Below are 24,799 nucleotides of genomic sequence, written 5' to 3' on the forward strand. Positions count from 1 at the left end.
CTATTAAAAAAAAAAAAAATCCCAAATTCTTAAATTGCATTAAAATTGCTGATATGTAGGCTCCCCATTTGCTACGAAAAGCTTCCTGCTTACCACAAGAGAGTGGATTTTTCAAGCCTTTTGTGTACCCCTCTTTCACTTTGCAGTTTTCCTGGTCCGTCTTACTGATTAATTATAACTTCCAAGAAACATTTTGTTCAAGAGGAAAAAGTACTTCTGGTGTTAACTTCATTTGAAAAATAAGTGGTGCTGACTAGAAAGTTTTGGATGATGATTGAACTAGGCAGAAGAAATGAGTGATTTCTCTGATTAAAATAAGCAATTGATCTCTTAAAACCACCATAAGACACATCTTTTTACATGGCTTTGTTTGTGTGACTTTTTGGGGCAGGAACAAGAGTGTTTTATAAAACTGAATAGACACTTTGAGCCATCTGTAGAACCCCTAATGAGCAGAGTTGTAAACAATGTGACTTCTGCAAACTCTTCAGCTGTAGCACAATAAAAGATTTATGTGGGTATCTAATTAGTGTTATCTACCATTGACTAATATTAGTCAGTTTTACAGAGATTGGGACACTGCCAGCAAAATAGCAAGATGAGTAATCGTCGAAAGCGTGCGCCTCCACTGAGGATGGATGAGGAGAAAAAGAAGCAACTCTGTTGGAATATGCATGAAGACCGAAGGAATGAGGTAATACTATTGGATGATAACATAGATGAAGACCACCCTGTTCCAGGTCCAAGCACCTCTTCTGTATCCTTTGTTATAGATGATGATAGCATTGATGAAGGACTGGCTTACAGAGAAAATAGAGGGTCAAAGTCAGTGGGTTTCTCAACAGATGACGGAGAAGACTCTTGCTCCATCTTGACCTCTATATCTGTACAGCTAAACATTGTAGTCTCGCCTTACCATTCAGACAATTCCTGGAAAGCTTTACTTGGAGAATTTGTTCTTCAGCTTTTTCCTCAGAAAATTCTTATTGAGAAGATCCATAAAAGGAGTTTTACTTTGATGAGAACAGATTCTGGTGATCAGCTGCAAATCTTTCTTCATGCAAGAAGTGGAGAAGAAGGGGGTGAGGAGGAAAAAGAAAGCCTAGGTGATTATGAAGAGGGAATATTGGTGGAATCATCTCTCAATAGTGAAATGTTAGAAGACTTGAGATGGTTGCAAAAGAAGAAGGTAATTGGACTTTATCAAAGACCTAGAGAAGATCAAGCATTAAAGGTATTTGTTCATGCAGTTTCTTTTAAGAGGGATTTTCAAATAAAAATAGCTCATTTTGTGTTTGGTACCATAAAATAGAAAGTTAGGTAAACATTTGGCAAGTGCAGGTCCCACCACACACTTCTAGAATACAGTGCAAAGTGTACTCTTCAGTGGTTATCTGCATACATATTTTCAATGTTTTTTGAATAATTGCCTTTAATCATTGCACATTAAGGTCACTTAAAATGAATTTAGAAACCATCTGAGTTCCTAAGTGTGGCATACTAAAATTTTGCATGGGGTTAAGAGATTAACTCTATCCATAGCCACCAGTCTTCAAAATTTGCCAAATGTGGTTTCCTAACCTATAAGCATTGTTCTGGTTTGGTTTTTGTTCTCTAAATCTATTTTAATTCCTTAATCATTTTAATTTCTTGCAAATATGTTTCACAGGTTGGAATTTACCTTCTGGAAGCTGGCTTAAGCAAATCAGAATTTCTCAGTGATGGAGGTGGGAGAATAAAAAAGGCCAACCAGCTGATTCAGAAACTAATGGAAAAGTACTATAACTTTATAATTCCAGGTAACATCATCTATCCATCATGCAGTTGAACGTTACTGCAGAACTGTTTTACTATTAAAGTTTTTCTTAAGTTCAATGATATTTTTAAGGAAAAGGCAAGAAGTATACAGCATTTTTGTCTGTCATGACAACTGTCTTTGTCAGTAAATATATAGTCTTCACCACCATAAATATCTGACTCCCCCCTCCCCTCCTAATGGACAGTAATTTATCTTCATAACACCCTTCTGAGATAGGGAAGGTGGTAGTATTTTCATTTTACTAATGGAAACTGAGGCAAAGGTTATGGTCCCAGTCCAATGCCCATTGCAATCAATGAAAAGATTCAATAAAATTATGTGGCTACTAGGTTTGTCCATGATCACACACAAAGTCTCTAGCAGAATTAGGAACTGATCCAGATATCCTTTGTTCCCAGTCTAGTGCCTTGACCACACCATGCTTATCTCCAGACCACTAATGGATTTTTGGTTATCAGAGACAAAATAATCTAGAGAAATGTGTGGATAGGGGACTCGTATAGGGGAAAGACAAAGATGTTCTGCATGTGGGATAAAACACTAGTTCTAAATCCAGTATGAAAGGTTACTGGTAGATTTCTGTCAGAAAGATTGCTGCTCTAGACAAAGTAATCACCCTCTCACTTTTATGACTAATGTTCACAACATTTAACTAAAATCATACAGCTAAATAAAAAAGGGAACATGAGGACTTGGAAATCAGGTAATTATCACAATGTCTGTTTGGGTGTGCATTTGTGTGGGTTGTGGCTTATTGTGTATCACACTACAGCTCTTGAAGTTGAAGTATTAAAGATTAAAATTCCCATTTTTTTCCCTTAAAGACCCTGCACAGGTTTATCTTTATCTACAATTAAGTTTGTTTTTTTAATCACATTTCCATTACCCCCTTGGTATCTAAGTGCTGAATTAAAGCATAAGTTCAGATAACCAAAAGTTTTCTGTGTCCATTTGCCTGGAATACCAGAATATATTAATTTGTATTTTAAGGAACTTCATTTTGTTATAGGTGGTGTTCCAGGGGAGTTTTATTTAAAAGGGCTTTTTTGCTTTTCCCCAAATGCTATCTTGTTGCCTTTCCCTTTCATTTCTGCCACATTCCCTGCTGTATCTATGATTGGAACGCCTTTCCAGTCCAAGTGTCCAGCCAGGCCTGTGCTGTCTCCAATAGGATTGCTTCTGTGGGGAGGCCCACAAAAACTAAAGTAAGACATATGCCCTCTCCCACCCTGCATTTTATAAGAGAGAGACTTAACTTTGATTTTTTTTAACAACTTCCCCTGAGGGTTTTCAGTGCATTTTGTCTCATTCAGGTCTTTTAATTGATTTTGAGATCTTGAGAGGTAGGAATTGTCTGTGTCTTGCATAATGGGAAGCACAGAATCAGTGCTTAATAAGATAAACAAAATCCCCAGCTCCAGTTGTTTAGAAAAACTCACTGAAATCTATCAAGTTAAATACAAAGGCAAAATATGTCATTTGTAAACCTTTGTGGTGGTCCTAAACAGAGATTGTAGAATTAACTGGGTCCTTCCTGGTAACTTACTTGTAGAGATCTTTATTTTGTCTGCTTTAACAGAGCTATCATTTATAGGCGATTCCTGTGTCTGCTATAATGTAAATACTTCAAACTACTACTTGTTGCTTCAGTAGACTTACAGGCCTAGGCTATCCAAAATTGAGCTCGCCTTCCCCAAGGGATGAAAAATAGTTTTGTGCTGTAAAATCCAATGAGAATAAAGCATGTAACTGCAATGTGCTGTTCATATATTTATTCTGTTTAAGGGTCAGCACTCTGGGGTTTGTTCTTGCATCAATACATGGGCACATATGTGACGTAACTCTTCAGAAATTAAATGGCATCTGGATACATTATGCCCCCAGGCTTCTCAGAAAGAATAAACCCTTTAGTTTTTGCAGGGTGTGGTCTGCTTTTGTAAGCACATACGAATGTAAATACGTTTCCCATAAATCTAGACAAAAGGAGGAGAAAAAGGCTTTATTTTTGAGAAGTGATACCAAATTGTAAATGTAAAAATTTAAATATTCAACCTTAAAAAAGGTTCCTCTGAAAACTGTACAGTAACAGCGAGAGTGTTTTAGAACCTGAAAGAAACACCACTGTGGTGGGTAAAATGGCTAAAATGCTGAAAGCCACAACCTCCCATGTCTGACTGAAGACTAATTTGAAACATAGGATCTATAGAGAAATAGAACGTCACAGAATATTTAGCACCCTAGTCTTTCTGTGAATTAAAGGTATTGAGATGTAATTTTTTATACGTGTTTATTGAATCACATTTTAAAATGGTATGATGGGTAATATTGAATATTCATTATGCTTTTAATGAATAGTGTGGCGGAAGGCTTTAACAAAGCTTTTTAAATGATCCATTTATACAGTAAATACAGCTATTTTTCCCTCACTAAATTGTTTGAAAATATGAGTAGCTGTGTGATTACATTATTGAAGAACACAAATAAGAAATGTGTGGACCATATATATACAATTGTACTAAATATTGTTTTACATAAAAACTTAATCTGTTTTTCATCACATACTAGTCTCATGTTAATAAATGTAAATTGTTGAAACCATCTGGGATTTTAAGTTAAAAGTACCCTCAGCTGAGTATCTGACAATAAGGGTACGTCCACATGCAGTAAAAGACCTGCGGCTGGCCTGGGTCAGCTGACTCAGGCTTGTGAGGCTTGGGCCGTGGTGCTATAAAATAATAGTATAGACATTGGGACTCAAACCAGTGTCTACGCTGCAATTTTATGGCCCCGCAGCCTGAGCCCCACTAGCCCAAGTCTGCTAACCTGGGCCAGCCACAACTGTGCTGTGAGTCCCTCTATTGCAGTATGGATGTACCTTAAGAGACAGGGATTTCATAAATTCATAGATTCTAGGAGTGGAAGGGACCTCGAGAGGTCATCGAGTCCAGTCCCCTGCCCGCATTTATTGAACTTTAGCAACAAGTGGGCTAATTTATCATTAGCACTGACATGTTTTAGTCTTGCTAATCCACATGCTAACTTTGCCACTTCTTTTACTGGATGTCAAAGTTTCACTTTCAGAAAGAATTCTAGTCTTTCTTCTCTCCAGATCCTCTTATTTCTTTCCATTCACATGATGCTGAAGCCATCTCTGCTGCCTTAGATATATATTTTTTAAAATATCACTTTCTTACTCACCGAATTAATGTAGAATTTGTGCTTACCAGTTGAGAGCATCAGTCCATCACAGCTGGTAACCTCTCTCCAGTGGTGGTTACTCATGCTATAGAAGAGGGCAAAACTACTCTGCCCCTAATATTAATTATGTAGCCCCACTATTTGCACCTATGTTTTATAAAATATATAGTTGGGCAGCCTCAAGAAGTTTATAATATAAGGCCCTGATCCTGTGATAAGTTCTGTATGGGCAGACCCTTACACCCATGAGGAGGCCAGTTGACTTTGTCATTGTAGTATTGGGGCCTAAGTTGTTTGTCTAGAATACAAAGTATCCAAAAAAAAAAAAGTAAGAAGGCAGGAACAAAAATCATACCCCAAACAATTTGTGTACTGTGGTGTTGTAAAAGAATATGCATAAGAAATCTTTTGACTCCAGTATTGATCACTGTGGGACAGATCCACAAAGGGACTTTAGTCCAGTGTTGCAGCACCTAACTTTTAGGTGCCTACAAAATCACTAGAATGACACATTCACAAGATTGAGTTAGGCATCTAGGCTCCTATACAGTGAATGAGGGAGATAGGTGCCTTAGAATGTCATCCACAAAAGCCAGAATGCTAGACTGGGGACTGCTTAAGCTAGCCAGTGGGAGATTTTGGCAAGAGAGGTAGGACCTAAGCTTCTCCTCATTTTGAGATAGCAGTCCTAGACTTAGGTGCCTATCTCTGCTAGCAATCCACTAATGAGGTCCTGAGTCTTGGAGTCAGGCAGCATAAGCACCTATGTAGTTTCTTGGAAGAATGAATTAGGCACCTGCCTCATGTCACGCAAAATAGCTAGAAGAGGAGGTGCCTACCTTACAACTTTTAGCCCAGTGATTAGAGCACTTGCCAAGAATATGGGAGACCCAGGTTCATTTCCCCCGTTTCTCTGCCAGAGGATTTGAACAGTGGTTTCCCACCTCTCATGGGGAGTGCTCTAATCACAGAGCTAAGGGATATTCTGATGTGGGAGAGGGCCTCTCCATCACTGTCTCGTGTTAAAGTTGAAACACTGTGGATAAATAATAGAAGAGTGATTGGAGCGGGAGGACTGGACCCTGAGTCTCCCACCTCACATGTCCTGAACCACGGGACTACAGAGTCATTTTCTCTGTCTGGCCCAAAGACTTTTCCTCTGTGGATAAATACTTAAATGGACATTGGGCCAGAGAAAGAGAAAATGGCACTCTAAGCCAGTGGTTCTCAGCCTGTGGGCTGCATGCGGCCCAATTAGCACACAGCCGCAGCCCAGCTCAGCTGTGTGCTAAAGGCCGTGGGCTCCCAGGTGCCCTGCCGCGCGGCAGGCTCCAGGCTCCTAGTGACCCTCCGCCCCCCTACCGCGGGCTCCAGGCTCCTATCTGCCCTGCCACGCAGCGGGATCTGGGCAGGCGGCTGCCGCCTGGCCCCCCCCAGCCAAGTCTGGGCAACCTGGCCCTGCACAGTGGGGGTCGGAGTCCCCGTGCAGTAGAGCCAGGGTTGGGCACCCTGCCTCCCACCCCACCCATGCTCAGCTGTCTGCTCCTGGCCCCACTCTGTGGAGGGGGTCTCTGGAAGGAGGGCGCTGAGCCATAGGGGATTGTGCGGGTTTTAGGTGGGGGCATTGTGATTCTCAACCTGCAGCCCAGTTAACGCTTTGTGGGCCACATATGAGGCCCAGAATGATAAATAGGCTGAGAACCACTGCTCTAATCCAATGGTTAGGGCACCCACCTGGGAGGCAGAAGACTCTGGGTCTGGTCCTCCTGCTCAAATCACATTTTTATTTATTTATTCACAGTAGAACAGCTTCAACATGAGAGATTGTGGGAGGTGCCCTGCCCCAGTAAAAATATCTCATAGGTAAGGGCACTCTCCTGAGAGGTGGGAGACCCTTTACGAGAAGGCAGACCCTGCCTGGAGCATCCTCCTGTGATATGCTGCAACACAGCAGGTGCACCTATCTCAGTTTCCCCTCTCAGGTAACCCAAAGGAGACTCTGTTTAAACAATACCCCTCCTGAAGAGCAGTTCATTACCAAATATAGTGCAAATAGTCTTTAACAAAAGTTCCAAAGCATAGTTCATAACATTCCCAGTGTATATAGTCCTTAAAACTGTACTCTTTGTGGTGGGAACCACCCCAGCCTCTCTGCTGGGAGATCACTGTCTCCCTGGTGTGGTGTCTTCTGCCATGCTTAGGCTCCCTATCCAGCCTCTTCCAACCCTCTGCCAGGTCAGCCACCCCAACCCTTCTGGCTAGAGTGCAATCCCACTTTTCCCAGTGAGGACCTCCACCGGCTTTCTGTTGGGAGTGTCCTTGTCAGGGGAGCATCCCTCAGTCCCCCTGGTCCTCTCATTGTTCCTCTGGGGTCCAGCTCTCCAGGCTTGGAGATGTCAGCAGGTAAGTTCCTCTGCTGCTGTCCCTGCCTTCAGCTGCCTCTGGCCCTTGCTCAAGCTCTCAGTCAGCAGGCATCTGCCTCTACTGCTCTTTCTGCCTTCAGACTCTGCCTTGTTGAAATTCATTTTATTGTCTATAGCCCAGTTCTCCAGTTTATCAAGATCCCTTTGAATTTTAGCTCTGTCCTCCAAAGTGTTTGCAGCCCTGCCTAGCTTTGTGTTCTTTCCAAATTTGATTAGTGTGCTCTCTATTCCTATATACAGGTCATTAATAAAGATGTTATAGAACACCAGACCCAGAACAGATACGTGTGGGACCCTGCTTGAGTCCTCTTTCCAATCTGACATCATTCCATTAATAGTTACTCTTTGTTTGCTGTTGGTTAACCAATTATGTATCCATTTAATGGTAGTTCCACCAAGCCTGCATTTCTCCAGCTTACTTATGATAATGTCATGTGGGACTGTGTCAAAAGCCTTGTTAAAGTCCAATATATTATGTCCACCGCATTCCCCCTATCCACCAAACCAAACTTTGTTGCCTTTTATTGTAAAGCTATTCAGTGTGCTAATCCCTTGCTCCCTTTTTTCTCTTCCTTCCAATAATTTCTTCATTATCATTTCTAACAGAGCCTTAGCACCTCATGCTTTTAGGATGCCAGCCTGAATCAGTGTCAGATTATATCTTGGAAAAAATGTGTTGCAAGGTGTGTATGTCTCCGGTATTAGCTGCAACTGATAACTTCCTTTGAGATGTACTGTTACTCAAATTAGCAAAGGTTCTAACAACTCTTAATCTTAATCAGTATCTTTTTTTGTTTATATCTTTCAATATGGCTGATCATGAGAACATTGAGCTTTTCTGGATTCATTCTGAATCTCCAGTTGTTACATTGTTGAGTATCTGATCTATGTTTAGTTAATTTGTTCTATTATAGGAATTAGAGATGGGGAAAATTTACTAGGTTGGACTGCATATAAATTCAATATGGTTTTCTAGTTTTTTAATAAAAAGGAAATTATAGCCATGAACTAGAAAAATTAATTATATGACTTGGAAGGGAAACATTATTCTGATATTTCAGAAGTTTCCCAAAGGGAATTCTTAAGGGGGAATATGTTCTTTCTCTTGGTGTCAAACTTGGCATTTGGTCTAATCATTCTTTAATTGGAACACATGGTAATGTAACAACTTAATAGAAAGAAATGAAAAGAAAAATCCATTACAACAGTGCCTGTGACTTTTCTAGATTTTTAATAAAGGGCAGAATGATAGGTCACTTGACAATGATGTTAGCTAACAATAAGTGAGGGGAATCACTGAATTTTCCCCTTCCTCGGGGTTATATCTGCCTCTGTGTGGGTAAAGAGACTTTGTGAATTAGGGGACAATGTAGAACTACATTGTGTGTGGCTAGTAATCCATCAATTTAATTGTATGTGTGAGAGCTGTGCTTTTTAGTTCTGACTTGATTAACTTAATCCTATTAACGATTAAATTAGTTTGCGACATAAACGGTAAGAAGAAAATATTCTATAAATACATTAGAAGCAAGAGGAAGATCAAAGACAGATTACTCAATGTGGGGTGGGGGTGGGAGGGGGAAACAATCACAGAAAATGTGGAAATGGTGGAAGTGCTAAATGACAATGAAAAGATTAGTGAACCTACCCTGTGCAAAACATAGTGAATGCCAGTGAAAATGAGCTAGGGTCAGATATCTGAGCCATTAGTAATTATCTTTGAAAAGTCATGGAAGATGGGAGAGATTCCAGAGGACTAGAAAATGGCATTATATTTGCCCATCTATAAAATGTGAAATAAGGACAACTTGGGAATTTCGGACCAGTCCCCTTAACTTCAGTACCTTGAAAGATAATGGAGCAAATAATTAAGCAATCAATTTGCAAACACCTAGAAGATAATAAGGTGATAAGTCATAGCATGGAATTGTCAGGAACAAATTATGTCAAACCAACCTAATAGCTTTCTTTGTCAGGGTAACAAGCCTTGTGGATAAGGGGAAGTGGTAGATGTGGTATATCTTGACTTTAGTAAGGCTTTTGATACTGTCTCACATGACTGTCTCATAAACAAACTAGGGAAATACAACCTAGATGGAGTTACTATAAGGTGGGTGCATAACTGGTTGGAAAACCGTTCCCAGAGAGTAGTTATCAGAGGTTCACAGTCAAGTGGAAGGGCATATCAAGTGGGGTCCCACAAGGATCAGTTCTGGGTCCAGTTCTGTTCAATAACTTCATCAATCATTTAGATAATGGCATAGAGAGTACAATTTTAAAGTTTGCAGATGATACCACACTGGGAGGGGTTGCATGTGCTTTGGAGGATAGGATTAAAATTCAAAATGATCTGGACAAGCTGGAGAATTGGTCTGAAATAAATAGGATGAAATTCAATAAGGTCAAATGCAAAGTACTCCACTTAGGAAGGAATAATCAGCCGCACACATACAAAATGGGAAATAACTGCTTAGATAGGAGTACTACAGAAAGGGATCTGCATGTCATAGTGGATCACAAGCTAAATAGGAGTGATCCATGTAACACTGTTGCAAAAAAAGCAATCCTCATTCTTGGGATGTATTAGCAGGAGTGTTGTAAGCAAGACAAAAGTAATTCTTCTGCTCTAGTCTGCGCTGATTAGGCCTCAACTGGAGTATTCTGTCCAGTTCTGGGCACCACATTTCAAGAAAGATGTGGACAAACGGGAGAAAGTCCAGAGAAGAGCAGCAAAAATGATTAAAGGTCTAGAAGATATGACCCATGAGGGAAGATTGAAAAAATTGGGTTTGTTTAGTCTAGAGAAGAGAAGATTGAGAGGGGACATAACAGTTTAAGTATATAAAAGGTTGGAAAGAGGGAGAAAAATTGTTTTTGTTTACCTCTGAGGATAGGACAAGAAGCAATGGACTTAAGTTGTAGCAAGAGTGGTTTAGGTTGGAAATTAGGAAAAACCTTCCTGTCAAGGTAGTTGAGCACTAGAATAAATTGTCTAGGGAGGTTGTGGAATTGCCATCATTAGAGCTTTTTAAGAGCAGGTTAGACAAACACCTGACAGGGATGGTCTAGATAATACTTAGTCCTGCCATGAGTGCAGATGACCTCTTGAGGTCCCTTCCAGTCCTACGATTCTGTTTTTCAATGAATGTCCTCTCTAAAGAACAACTAAGGCTTTTAAAAATATATTGTTCTCAGGCTGGGGACAGAAGGGGATGTGAGAGTGGTACTTTATTTTTGTTTTAAATGTTTCAGTATTTCTCTTTTCAGAAAGTTGAAGCTTGTGTGTGGTAAACTGTTTGTGAAGGGGAGGCAGGATAGGTTAGTAAAGCAAAGGACTGGGAATGGGGGAGACCTATTCATGGCTTTGGCACAGGGTTCTTGTATGTTTTGGGTAAGGCACTTAGACCCATGCACTTTTCTAATACTTAGGTACTTCATATGGTGGTTGTGAAGTTAAACTAATATTTGTAAAATGCATTGAGGGTCTGGAATGGAGGGAGCTTTGTAAATGCAAAGTATTTTATTTACAAGTATTATCTTCGCATTAATGTGATGCTTCTCTTCATGACATCATATTCTTCTTGTGTACTGAATTAAGTATGATGGAGAGTGTTGACTGTGTAAAGTTTATAATGCAGTGAGGGAAGGTGAAGATGGAATGCTATTTATTTCTTTGGGAGATTGTTTACTCTAAGGAGAAAATGCTGAGAGTTATTGAACACCTATAACTTATCTCCCAGTTGATTTTAATGGCACTTAGAAGATACTTGGCACCTTTTAGTATTTGGCCCCGAGATTAGATGAAATTGACCTTATTCTTATTATTTTCATTGCTTCTTATAGCAATTTCTGGAGCAACATTGCAACTGTGTGTTAATTTCACTCCACAGATGCTAGGCAAAGCTATGATCATCAGCAGAGGCCTTGGAAGTATCTGTCTGCAGACTTGGGAGAAAAGCTTTCATCAGTTAATTTTTTTAAATATAAATGTAAATCTGTCAAAACTGATTAGATTAGATCTCTCTACTCAACCCAGAAAGCTTCCTACTAGCTCAAGATAAATGGGCAGTGTGGACTTTTTAAACCATGGCGATAGAATGGCAACTGTCAAAAGATTTTTGATATATGGAGAAAACCATTATTCTAGGGGAGGTATGGGCTATATCTTCACTGGACAAAAGCATACATATGTAAGATAAAAATTACTTGTCTGCTATTTTTTTTTCTTTTTGGATTAGTGATGGGAAGAAGAGTAACTCTGAATCTACCAACCCCTTTCTCTCTTCCCCCCTCCCCCCAAATAGAATCCAGCATATATTATATGGGTAATTGCATGGATGGGAAAGGTGGAAGATTGCAAAATTTAAAATTTTGTAATAAATAGGATAAGACGACTTATAATATAGCCTCCCAAAACATGTGACATAGCTGGCATTAGAGGCACAATAAAGACAAAACAGAGCAGAATATAGCTGTAGATTTGCAGGCCAGAAGGGATCATTGTGATCCTCTAGTCTAACCTCCTGTGTAACACAGACCATAGAACTTCCCTAAAATAATTCCTAGACCATTTCTTTTAGAAAAACATCCAATCCTGATTTAAAAATGGTCAGTGGCGGAGAATCTACTATGACCCTTGGTAAGTAGTTCCAATGGTTACCAATTTATGCCTTATTTCCAATCTGAATTTGTCTAGTTTCAACTTGCAGCCATTGGATCATGTTATATTTTTCTCAGCTAGACTGAAGAGCCCATTATTAAATATTTGTTCCCCATGTAGGAACTTACTGACTATAATCAAGTCACCCCCTAACCTTCTCTTTAGATAAATAGTTTGAGATCCTTCAGTCTAAAGGATTAGAAACATGCATTATAGAGCTAATCATTCTTGTGGCTCTTCTCTGAACCCTCTCCAACTTATCAACATCTTTCTTGAATTGTGTGCACCAAAGCTGGACACACTATTCCAGCAGCAGTTGCACCAGTGCCAAATAGAGGGGTAAAATAACTCCTCTGCTTCTGCTCAAGATTCCTGCTTATGCATCCCAGGATCACATTAGCTCTTTTGGCCACAGTGTCACATTGGGAGCTCATGTTCAGCTGATTATCCACCATAATCCCCAAATCTTCCTCAGAGTCACTGCTTCCCAGGAGAGAGTCCCCCATCATGTTAGTATGGCCTACCTTCTTTGTTTCTAGATGTATACATTTAGCCCTATTAAAATGCATATTTTTTGTCTATGCACAGCTTTGACCAAGCAATCCAAATTTCTCTGTATTAGTGACCTGTCCTCTTCGATATTATCACTTTCCCAATTTTGTTTGTGATCTGCTAACTTTGTCAGTGATTGTTTTCTTCCACGTCATTAATTAGAATGTTAAATAACATAGGGCCAAGAACTGATCCCTGCATGATGCCAGTAGAAACGCAGCCATTTGATGATAATTCCTCATTTACAATTACATTCTGAGACCGATCGGTTAGCCAGCTTTCAATCCATTGAATGTGTGCCATGTTAATTTTATATCGTTCCTAGTTTCTTAATTGAAATGTCTGGCAGCACCAACTCAAATGCCTTATAGAAGTCTAAGTATATTACATCAACTCTGTTGCCTTTATCAACCAAACCTGCAATCTCATTTTAAAAAAGGTAGTTTGATAAAATCCATTTTCCATAAACCCATATTGATTGGAATTAAATTATGTTACTCTCCTTTCATTCTTTATTAATTAAATCCTGTATCAGCCGCTCCATTATCTTGCCTTGGATCAATGTCAAACTGACAGGCCTATTATTACCTGGCTCATCCCATTTATACTTTTAAAATACCAGCACAAAATTAGCTTTCTTCCAGTCTTCTGGAACTTCCCTAGTGTTCCAAGATTTATCAACATTAATGGTCTTCAGCCAACTCTTTTAAAACTCTTGGGATCAAGTTACTAGACCTGCTGATTTAAAAATGTCTAACTTCAGTAGCTGTTTTTTTAACATCTTCCTGAGATACCTGGAATGGAAAGAAAGTTATCATATGATATGATTATAGTGTCTGTTTTTCCCCAAACACAGAACGGAAATAGTTATTGAACATTTCTGCCATTTTACAGTATTGTTGATAATTCTATCATTTCTGACTATCAATGGACCAATACCATTGTTAGGATTCTAATATACTTATTGTCTTTAACTTTGCTGACCATAGATTTCTCCTTGTGTCCCTTTGCTTCCCTTAAAAATTTTCTACGCTTCCTAGCTTCTGATTTATATTCATTACTATAAACTTCACCTTTCTTCCATTGATTACACTGCTCTACAGCCAAAATGCTTCTGAAATAAATGTAGTCAAACTTTACTAATTCTGGGTCACTGAGAATGAAAACGATGCTTAAAATTGTTGATTGGCTCTAGTTTTCAAGATATGCTATTGGGTCAGTATATATGACCCTTGACTTGGGAATGGCGGAGGATAAGTGAGTTATAAAGGGAAGGGATCTCAATTTAAACCAGAAAGGACTAAAATACATCTTTGACTGGATCTCTGAATAAATCTATGAGTGGGTTTGGACAGTACTTGCTTTTTAGGCAAATCAATGAATGATGCAATCTGAAGCTGGTATTGCATCATACATGATATGAATTGCATCAAGTTATTCCTAGAAGTCATGGATGATGCAATCATAACAAAGCTTACATCACTCTGCTGAACAAATTGCCCTATATCAGCTCTAGAAATCATACAGTGTCATGCTCTCTTATTTGTCAGTGTTTGATTTTGCAAAGGGACACATTTCTGTTTAGCCAAAGTGAGCAGAGATGCCTCGTTCTTGTGTGAACAGTGCAGATAACTTCTGCTATGTTTGTGGTGAAGTGACTTTTGCATCCCAAAAGCGCAGTATAACCACTATGGTTAAGAAAGCCTATCACCTTTATTTTGGCTGCAAAATTGGAGATCAGGACAAGAGGTGGGCCCCACACGTATGTTGCAACACTTGTGCAACAAATCTTCGCCAGTGGTTGAACAGGAAAAGGAAATCTATGCCTTTTGCAGTGCCAATGATTTGGAGAGAGCCAACAGATCATACCAGCAATTGTTACCTCTGCATGGTGCCTCCAGTTGGGAAAGGTGAGTCAAAGAAGAAAAAGTGGACTGTGCATTATCCAAACATTCCATCAGCTATACACCCAGTACCCCACGGAAGAAGGACTGCCGGTACCTGATGCACCAGAATCATTCTCACTTGAGTTAGACGAGGAAGAGGATGAAATTTCTGGTCCTGAACCATCAATGTCACAGGACCCACACTTTCTCCCATCCTCCTCCTCTGAACCACACCTCATAACACAAGGTGAACTGAATGACCTTGTCAGGGATTTGGAACTACCCAAGAGTAAGGCAGAGCTGTTGGGCTCCAGACTACAGCAGTGGAATCTCCTGGCAGGTGATGTTAGGGTTTCCATGTTCCGTGACCATCAAAAGGATCTTGTCCCATTCTTCTTCATGGAAGGTGATCTTGTAGCCTGCGACAACATTGATGGTGTGATGGCAGCCCTCAACATCGTTCACGATCCAGATGAGTGGAGACTGTTCACTGATTCATCGAAGACGAGTCTTAAAGCTGTTTTACTGCATAATGGCAATGTTTTGCCATCAATTCCAGTTGGTCATGCAGTCCATATGAAGGAAACCTATGACAACATGAAACAACTTTTGAGGTGCATAAACTATGACCAACGTCAGTGGCAGCTTTGTGGCGATTTGAAGGTTGTTGCTCTCTTGCTTGGTCTGCAGACTGGATACACAAAGTACTGTTGTTTTCTCTGCGAATGGGATAGTCGTGCAAGAGATTCCCACTACATCAAGAAAGATTGGCCACTCCGACAGTCATTGGAGCCTGGGAGGAAAAGTGTTCACCACTTGTTGAATCAAGGAAGATTTTGTTACCACCTTTACACATCAAGCTGGGTCTGATGAAGAACTTTGTCAAGGCCATTGACAAAACACAAGCAGCTTTCAAGTACCTCCGTGGAAAATTTCCAAGGTTAAATGAAGCTAATATAAAGGAAGGTGTGTTTGTTGGTCCTCAGATTCGTGAACTTCTTCAAGATGATGCATTTGCCCATGCACTGCGTGGCAAGGAAAAGACGGCATGGAAAGCCTTCCAGTTAGTGGCAATAAATTTTCTTGGAAACAGCAAGGCAGACAACTACAGGTTGTTGGTGGAAAACCTCCTCAAGGCATACAAAAACCTTGGTTGCAACATGTCACTAAAGATACATTTTTTTACACTCTCATCTAGATTTTTTTTTCACCAAACTGCGAAGCAGTGAGCGACGAGCACGGCGAGCGATTTCACCAGGACATTGCAACAATGGAGAAACGCTATCAGGGTAAATGGAGCCCATCAGTGCTTGCAGACTATTGCTGGACAGTGACAAGAGATGCTCCATTTAATGAATACAAGAGACAAGCCAAGAAGCGCCGAGTAGACACTGAATAGGACTAAACTATGTACATAATAGTTTTTTGCCTTTTTGTTTCATAATAAATTTTATTTATATAACCCTTTTGCTGATTTTTAAAGTGTTACATAATCAAGAAATATTATCATGTAAAGCAACCATAAACACATGAAAAGACTTAGGTTTACCATTTATGATTAAAACTCTATCTACACAATATACATAGACATAAAATGTAAAAACTTAAATATCTTAGAAACAGTAGCCAATCAGTTGTTTTAATTGTCATATTTGAATTCAGCACATCAAAATACATAATAAATAGCGCATTTTATCTCTGAAGCAGACGACTTCTCAAAAATTGTGGACCAGTGTTATATATTCTTTTTTATAGCTGCCATCACTTCCCCTCTAAACCAGATCAGTTTTAACCAACACAACCTTCTTCCTTAATTGTGGGATTGTGATTTTTTGGGCATCTAGTAAAGTGTTCTTTAAAAAATCCCAATTATCTTACACATTTTTCTGATTCAATTCTTCCTCTCAGCAGGTTCATAATTGTTTTCAGCTTTGTTAATTTGGACCTCTTAAAGCACCAAGTGTGTATATATCAATGGTCTGGACTTTATTCTGTTTGCACATTATAAATGTTATCAAGTCATGATCACTTGTATCCAAGTTACCATTAACTTCTAGTTCTGTGATCAGTTGCTCTTTATCTGTCAAGATGAGGTATATAAAATGATATATATATCATTTCCCCCAGGTTGGAGCAGTATTTTTTTTTTGAGTTAGGAAATTGTCATGTGTATTATTTAGAAATTCCAAGGATGTTTTAGTACTGGCAGCATGAGGCTTCCCAGCACCTGTCACTCAAATTGAAGTCCCCATGATCAGAGTTTTTTTTCCTACACGACATAGATAATTATATATTGAGCCAGTCATCCTTTTCCCTAGTGTGATTTGGGGGCTTGTAGCAGACATTGACTAATATCCCATCTTGTGCTTTATCTGTTGGAAGAAAATTATCTTCAGTACTAAGTTATCAGTGACTCAGAAACAAGCAATATCATTTATGACAGAGTGTCACTCCTCCTCCCCTTTGCTCACTCAATCCTTCCTAATTAGGTTATAACCCTTGATTTTAACATTCCAATCATGGGAATCATCCCATCAAGTTTCAGTAATACCAACTAGATCCAATTTTTGCTCTTAAATGAACAATTCTAATTCCTCGTTTGTTACATGGGCTCCTAGCATTGATATATAGGCAACTAAAGAATTTCTTCTCTTCATGACCTTTGGTTCCTTGGTTAATAATATGCGTCATGAATGATGAGGGATGATATATCTGCAGAAAGAACTAGTAATGGTACTCTTGCTGATTTTACAGAAGTGCTTTAGAGAACCAGATGATGGCAAAATGATTCTTTGTTTATTATATGCCTTCTGGGCAAATAGGACAGGTATATCAGGAAGCATTTTTTTCCCCCAGAAAGGAGAGCCTGTAAATCTTGGAACATTTATCATGGTGAATTTTGATTATTTAGCTTGTTTATATGGCTCAGAAACAGCTGAAATACTGACACCATTAATTAGGCTAGTTCTTGGTAATAAACTGGAAATAACAAGTTAATTAGGGGTTAAGGAGTATCTCCAATGTAGTGATGCAAATTATCTTTACATTTTGAAGATTTCCAAAGGACATGCTTACAGAAGTGTTGGGTTCTAGTGTGTCATCATGGGAGTATATTTCATAACTTTAAAAAATGAAGATTTGAAACAAATTTTGTATGCTCACTGAAATTCATATTGCATGCATATGTGAGATTCATGAACTTGTATACTCTGTTAATTGTCAGATATTCAAGAGTGCTTGATTGCTAGCATTTTTGTTTTAGGAAAAGTGCATTTCACTTAGCAAGGCAAAAAATTTAGAAATTAGTACAAGCAAATTTAAAAGACAATAACTATCTAGAAAAACATGGCTTATTAGAAGATTTATATCTCTTAAACAAGTTTATTTTTATTCTGTACCATTCTGGCCCTAATTCTGAAGCAAGAATCTCTGAATTTTGTGGTGCATCTATATCAATTTTTTTTCACAGGCTGACATTTCAATGGCAGCATGAAATATCTAGAAAAATATTTATTAAAAACAATTGAAACAAAAGAATTCTCTCCCCCCCCCCCCTCCACCCGCATAACTCAATTATGAGTTAGAAACTAAGGACTAATCCTTAGTTGATGATATTCATCAATCTAGTTCAGTTGAAATAATAAAGCCATGCTGATTCCCACCAGCTGAACACGTGGTCCTAAATGTTGCATACATTTCCTTGGGGTTCACTTCAGAATATTTTTTGATACTTTTCCAGTTTTGTGCTTCAGAAAACAGGGTCTTTTGCTATGCAGTTTTTCCATTTATTGAGGTTTTTTTAGGTTTGCCATTAGAACAACGTATGTAATCACATGTAATCTGCTCTTCTCTCTTCCCTTCCCCTTGCACATGAAATTGAGGCAGAGGATCCATCTCATTTTTCTCCCTCCCTCATGGGGCACCAGGGAAAGAACATTTCCTAATCTTCTCCCACTCCCTTTTTCCTCCTCCAGCCTCCATGACACATTCTTTCCTGCCTCAGGCTGGGAGAATGCAGAACAAATTCTTTTTACATGCCCCTCCTTTGAGGGGGCCCAAGAAGTGGTCAGTTTGTCATGTTTTGCTTCTCCTTTCTCGGTAGGAAGGGGAGTAAAATGGTAGTATTTTCTTCCCAGTGTTGTCTTTTGCACTTTATCTGGGGCTGTGACTTCCATTTTAATGAAGCTCCAAAGAGCATAGCATGCTTAAATTAAAAAGACCTTGTTTTGCTGTATGTCCTATTGGGGCTTCACTAGAGAAGAAACACTGGAGTATCCATACTTAAAATGGCTAATATTTGGGCCCAGCACCTGCTAAGGAACCACCTCTTCTTGCTCCTAAGCATTTGGTAGGTTTGCAGTCTGAAAAAATGCCAGTGTTAAGATTCAGGAATTTAATTCCCATTTTTGTCTACTACTGCCACCCCCATCAGGAACAATCAACTAAAATATACTCAGTTCATACTCTTTATGGAAGTGGTGCTTAACTGTTTTCATATATTAACTAAACATATAGCAATAAAGCTAAGCTTATTTAATTGAGGTACCTCTAGTGGCTGATAAAGATGGGGTAAGATGATAATGAATATGTTGCTTCGTATATGCAGATGTGTTGGAGGAGGATGAGGAAGAATCTGACAGAGAGCTGGAACGACAGAATATTGAAGAGCTGTATGACTTTGTGAGGCACACACATCAGCAGGAAATCCAGTTTTTGAGGGAGGATGTACAGCACTCTGCATTAATTCCAGTACTGAGGCCATACCAAAGTGAGGCTGTGAACTGGATGTTGCAACGGGAGAATTTCAGAAACAACCCTACCAATGGCAAGTACATGGCCCTGGACTTGATTATAACACTACTGAAAATAAATGAACAATATAGTATCAAAAAGGATTGAATATGCACTAGCACAATTTTATTAGAATAGTCTCCTCGATAATTAAGTAATTGGAAGATTTGTTTTTATTATTTTAATAATAAAAATTGTAGTTGTGTTTGAGGCAACTAGTTAAGAGTTATTTTTATGTGGGTTTTTTTTATTTTTAATTGTGAGCTGTTTTCATGTTGGTCTAGAACTTAATATAGACATTGTCAACCTGGATATGTTGGGTTTTACTGTTTCAAAATATAACATTTCACAAAATAAAGTTGTCTTATAATTGAAGTATTTAAGTTTGAAAAATAGCTACTCTCCATGATCAATAGCCACACTTCAGAATATTTTGGGCTATACACTGAATTTCCCTACTATTGTTCATTACTTTTATAATCCTAATACACCTCTACCCCGATTATAACGCTGTCCTTGGGAGCCAAAAAATCTTACCGCGTTATATCGGGTAGAGGTGTATGTCTTTTGGAGCAGTTTTGGCATTGATTCTGCATTGCTGTGGACATGTTATAATCAACATGGATCAACAAGAAGCCAGAGTTCTAGACTAAGAATTATATTTTATTACAGTATATAGTTCTGGTGACCCAGGGAACAATTGACCAAGCTTGTTGACCCTAGCGCTCTAAAGATTCTTTTTCAAGTGCTGGTCCCTATGTGTATTCCCTATATGGGTGCACATGTTCGCCATATGTCCAAGTCCCAAAATTCTAACAAACCATGCCCATTGGCTCACACATGTGGAGTAGTTTTATTCGTGCTCCAGACTGAAGACATAAGAGGCAGTACAGACCGACGCCTTTCCAGTTCCTTCTTACTGCTGCATGGCCTGAGTTGGAACCCCATGTCTGCAGATTTCTCCGACTTTTCTCTTTGATAGCCTGTAAATAGGTACTGTAAATAGTTTTATAGCTTTTATATTAGTATAAGGTGGTCCCCAACCTTTCTGTTTCAATAGCATATTCATGTTCCCAGAAGAGTGTGGCGGCGCCGGACGACCAGCCGCCGAAAAGCGGCGTCATCGAGAAGTGTCGCCGCCGAAATGCCGCCGAGAGCCATCATCAGTAGGCGGGTGCACATAAATGCCCTGGCGGGTGCCATGGCACCTGCAGGCACCGCATTGGGGACCACTGGTATAGGTAGTATAGCTTGTTCTTTTTTCCCCATGCTGGGGGCTCCCTCCTTGTAGTCTGGGACTATGCCCAGAGTCCTAGGGATTCAGGAGCTGTGTCCTGCCCTCACTTTTTCTCCATGAGTGATGATCACCAACACTGTCTCTACTGCTTGGGTGAGAAGCATAGTGCTGCAGAGTGAAGCATCTCACTTGTTTCCACCATGAACACGTGAAGCTCACGAGCTTTGATAAAGGAAATACCTTATGAAGAAGGCTATGAGACATCACTATGATCTGGGTCAAGGAGATGTCTCTGTATATCAGCCCGATCAAATGAGTAGTGCCCCTCCAAGCACAAGCTTAGGAGTGGAGTCTATGGCTGCTAAGCCAAGGAATCTTTTTCCCAGACTTCCCAGGAGAGTAGGGGCCACTCTCATGGTCACAAAGATAGATCCCCATCCAGATATGTTCATAAATGAAGAGATCCCTCCCTGAACCTGCCCAAAACAGAAGAGCCTCACACTTGGATACTGTGGTGCCAGGGCCACTAAAAAACCCCAGGCTGAAAGGTAGCACACACAAGAAAAAGGATCTGTTGGTTCCATCAGTGGCTCTGGCTCTGAAACACAAGGACCAACAACTGCCAGCTCCATCCAAAAGTGCTGGACCTGACTCTTCATAGGTACTTCAAAGGACTACCCAACTATAACTTCCAGGAACACGGCAAAATCATTGATCCCGACCATTGAAACATCCTGAACCCTGGGTCATATGGACACCTACCTTACACTGGAGGATATATTCCTCCAATACCTTCAGTCTCCTGTCCTCTCCAGCCCTGTCGTCTTGGGGAGGACGTACTGGAGGATTAAACGGCTTTCATGACACAAGAACCATCCCGTCTCTAGCCCTCAGGTAGGAGCATGCATCCTCTAGTATTGTTGGCCCCATGAATTGAGAGAGAACAGTTCTCAGATGCGGATGAATCAGACGCCCTGGATGGCCTCTTTTCTCCCCAGAGGGAGCTGAGCTTTGATAGGCAGTTGAGGAGTTCTGGATGCCATCCTCCCAGATATAACTTCCCTAAGCACTGCTAGTACCTGATGCAGTGGGGCCCCACATCCGGTTGATCCCTCCTTTTGGCCTTATTGTGGCCTGGGGACCCATAAGGAAAAGATCCATTCATGAATCGTACCATGCTTCTCCTACTTGGCATCCACCAGATCCATCAGAGTATGAGGAGAACGACATTGATCCAGATCTGCAGGTTCTGATGAGAGTCTCATCTTCATCCTCACTATCTCTGCCAAGTGACTATAGGCAGTACCAGGAGCTACTTCAAAGGATAGCCAATGACCTCCAAATACCAGTGGAGGATGTCCAGGACCTCCAACACCAGCTATTCTGTAGCCTAAAGGTCCAAGCAAGATGATGTTCCTGATTAATGAGGCCATCATGGAGCCTGCGAGCGTGGTCCGACGCACCCCAGTCTTTTCTCCCTCCCATCACCCAACTTCCTGGTGGTACAGGCAGCCATGGAGAGAGCCATTCCATATCAGTATCTACCAGGCTTTGTCAGCAAAATATAACCGCAAGGACAAGCTTCCCCCTGAGGACAGAGCCCAATTTCAGTCCTTCATAGAGGATGGCAAATGAGAGGCAAAGACATCCATTCAAGCTGCTATGGACCACCTATCCAGGGCTTAGCCTCAGGGTGGTCCTGAACACCATACAGGATTTGCCTTTCAACAAGTTGAACTGTTCAGTAAGAAAAGGGATTAGTCCCTTCACTCATTGAAAGACTATACACTTCCTGGGAATTGACATCCTGGGCCCAAGGAGAAAACACCAGAGGCAGGTGTATAGATCAAGGCCATCTCCTCCACAGACGTTCTGCTATCAGAAGGGGGACTCCCTCCTCCAGCAAGGGGCAATAGAACAAGTCTCACCACAGTATCAAGGGAGAGGGTTCTATTCCCCTTATTCCTCATTATTCCTCAGTCCTCCCTCCCTTCCCCCCCCCCCAAAAAAAAGGAAGGTGGAGACCCATTCTGGACCTTTGATTTGGGCACTCTGTATCAGGCAGTTGAAGGAACTAGAGTAATATTAAATGGTCTGACAGGATACCAACCATTGGACTCCTGGACTGGTGCTGCATGACTAGTGTTGAATCCCTAATCAAACAAGTGCAACTTCATTGGGCTGATTACCTTGTATGTATGGATGCTATGTGACTCTACAAAGCCATATTTCATGGACAGTGGAAAACAACAATGTGTACACTGAGAGGCCAATGAAAATGATGTACAGACATTCTCAAAACTCACCTAAAAACTGGCAAAGCCGATCCAAACACATGGGAAGCTGGTGCTGCCGGTTGATCAGGATGGCAGCAGACCTGTTGGTCTGCAGTTAAAGCCATCGAGAATATCAGTACAGAAAAAGAGAAGCATCAGTGAAGAAAGCAGGCTGTGGCAAAAACATGTGCCCAGACATCACTCATCGGTTTACAGTTGCACAAGGTGCACTGAAACAAACTGACTTTCACATGTTGCCTACAATGGGAGATTCCAGTACCACCCGCATCCAGCTGAGCCCCCTCATAAATGTCAGAGGATTTAGAGGCCTTGTTTTTCAGTCCCCTCTGCTACCACAACCTTTATCCATTCCCAGCCATCCACTAAAGGCTACTTTTGATGCTTCAGCCGAGATCGACCCACCGCTATTGATGCCACCCACTTCTTAACTCCCCTTATCTTTTGGAGCCCTCTCTCACTTTTTGCTCACATTTGGGACTCCTATCATGACACACAGTTGGGGGTCTTAGAAATTATCCACCAAAGATAGTTCATAGAATTTCTCTTCCTCTCTCCCCACAAACTCCCTTCCCAGTCCCCCTTCAAGGACCACTTTCATGAGGTTATTTTTCAACAAGAGGTGGACTCCCTCCTCCTCTGAGGGTCAATAGACCAAGTGCTACTTTGGTATCAAAAGAGAGAGTTTTCTATTCCCTTATTTTTTAGTCCTCAAAGGAAGATGGAGAGGGGAGACCCATTCTGGACCTTTGGTAACTGAACCCCTTCAAAAATCAAAATTTAGGATGGTTACACTAGCATCAATAATCTCCTCCCAGTAGATGTGGTTCATGGCTCTCAACATGGACACTTATTTCTATGTAGATATTAATCTGTCCCATAAAAAGTTCCTTCCGTTTCTAGTGGGTCAGGAATATTTCCAGTTCAGAGCCCTTTCCCATTGGACATTCTGTAGCACCCAGAGTATTCACTAAGGTCTTCTCTGTGGTGGCAGCCCAAATGAGATGTCGGGGTTAGATAGTTTTCCCATATCTCAACGACTGGCTCCTAATAGGTTGCTCCAGCCATGAGGTTAGATCGGCAACTTTGAGCAGGAACAAAGAAAAGTCCGTTTTAATACACCCACACAGATGATAAACTTTTTGTGAGCAAGAGCATTTTTCCCCATGGAAAGATTTCAATTAATGAGCCATCTGATAGCACAGATTACTTGCAGACTGAAGACTCTGGTCAAAGTGTGCCTTTCTCTTCTAGGCCACATGACCTTGTGAACTTGTGATGCCATTCGCCAGGCTTCATCTACACTGTCTAAGGCCTGACTCCGGTAAATCTACTTACCAGGCATGGATCACTTCAACACCAAAGTGACTATTCCCACTATCGCTTCTTTTACCTGCTGTTGAACCTGGATCGAGTAAGAATAGCTGTCCCCTTCATCACTCTTGTCCCCTGTGTCACCATCATAACAGATGGATCCCTTATGGGTTAGGGTGTTTACCTGAACAACCACGCCATACAAGCATCTGGATCCACAGGCGGCCAGACTGCACATCAGTCTACTGGAACTGAGGACAATCTGCCTGGCATGCAGGGGTTTTCTTCCACTCATTGATTTTTTTCATGCCCAAGTAATGTCAGACAATGTCACCACACAGCCTTTTACATAACAGGGCAGAGCAAGATATCTTTTCCTTGGGAACATTCTCCATGTCCCACCTGTCCATGAAGGTTGTATTTTTAGTTTCTATTACCTGAGCCAGAAGTGTGAGTAAGATGGGAGCCTCATGGCAGACTCACCATGTACTGTTTTGCACAAGGGAAAGGTCTTCCTTCGCTTCCATCCTAAATTCCTCCCCGTAGTTATTTCTGAGTTCCATGACAACCAAACTATCTACTTACTTGTATTCTTCCTGGAAATCCCATGCCGCTGCTGAAGAGA

At 40.6% G+C, this 24,799-nt stretch overlaps 1 protein-coding gene across 5 annotated transcripts in view; it reads left to right on the forward strand.

The window, feature by feature from the left end:
- Positions 1-24,799, forward strand: part of SHPRH (SNF2 histone linker PHD RING helicase) — a 145,612-nt gene that overhangs the window by 8,332 nt on the left and 112,481 nt on the right. For 3 of the 5 annotated variants that reach the window (XM_034765475.1, XM_034765473.1, XM_034765471.1), the window contains exons 2-4: positions 569-1,234; positions 1,670-1,799; positions 19,145-19,363. In XM_034765475.1, the coding sequence (XP_034621366.1) occupies positions 599-1,234; positions 1,670-1,799; positions 19,145-19,363 (985 nt within the window). In that variant the 5' untranslated portion in view covers positions 569-598. Of the gene's footprint in view, positions 1-556; positions 1,235-1,669; positions 1,800-19,144; positions 19,364-24,799 lie in introns of those variants that run through there. The other 2 variants (XM_034765474.1, XM_034765472.1) reach the window with 2 other exon arrangements.

The sequence above is a fragment of the Trachemys scripta genome, chromosome 3 (assembly GCF_013100865.1).
Source record: "Trachemys scripta elegans isolate TJP31775 chromosome 3, CAS_Tse_1.0, whole genome shotgun sequence".
Lineage (NCBI taxonomy): Eukaryota > Metazoa > Chordata > Testudines > Emydidae > Trachemys > Trachemys scripta.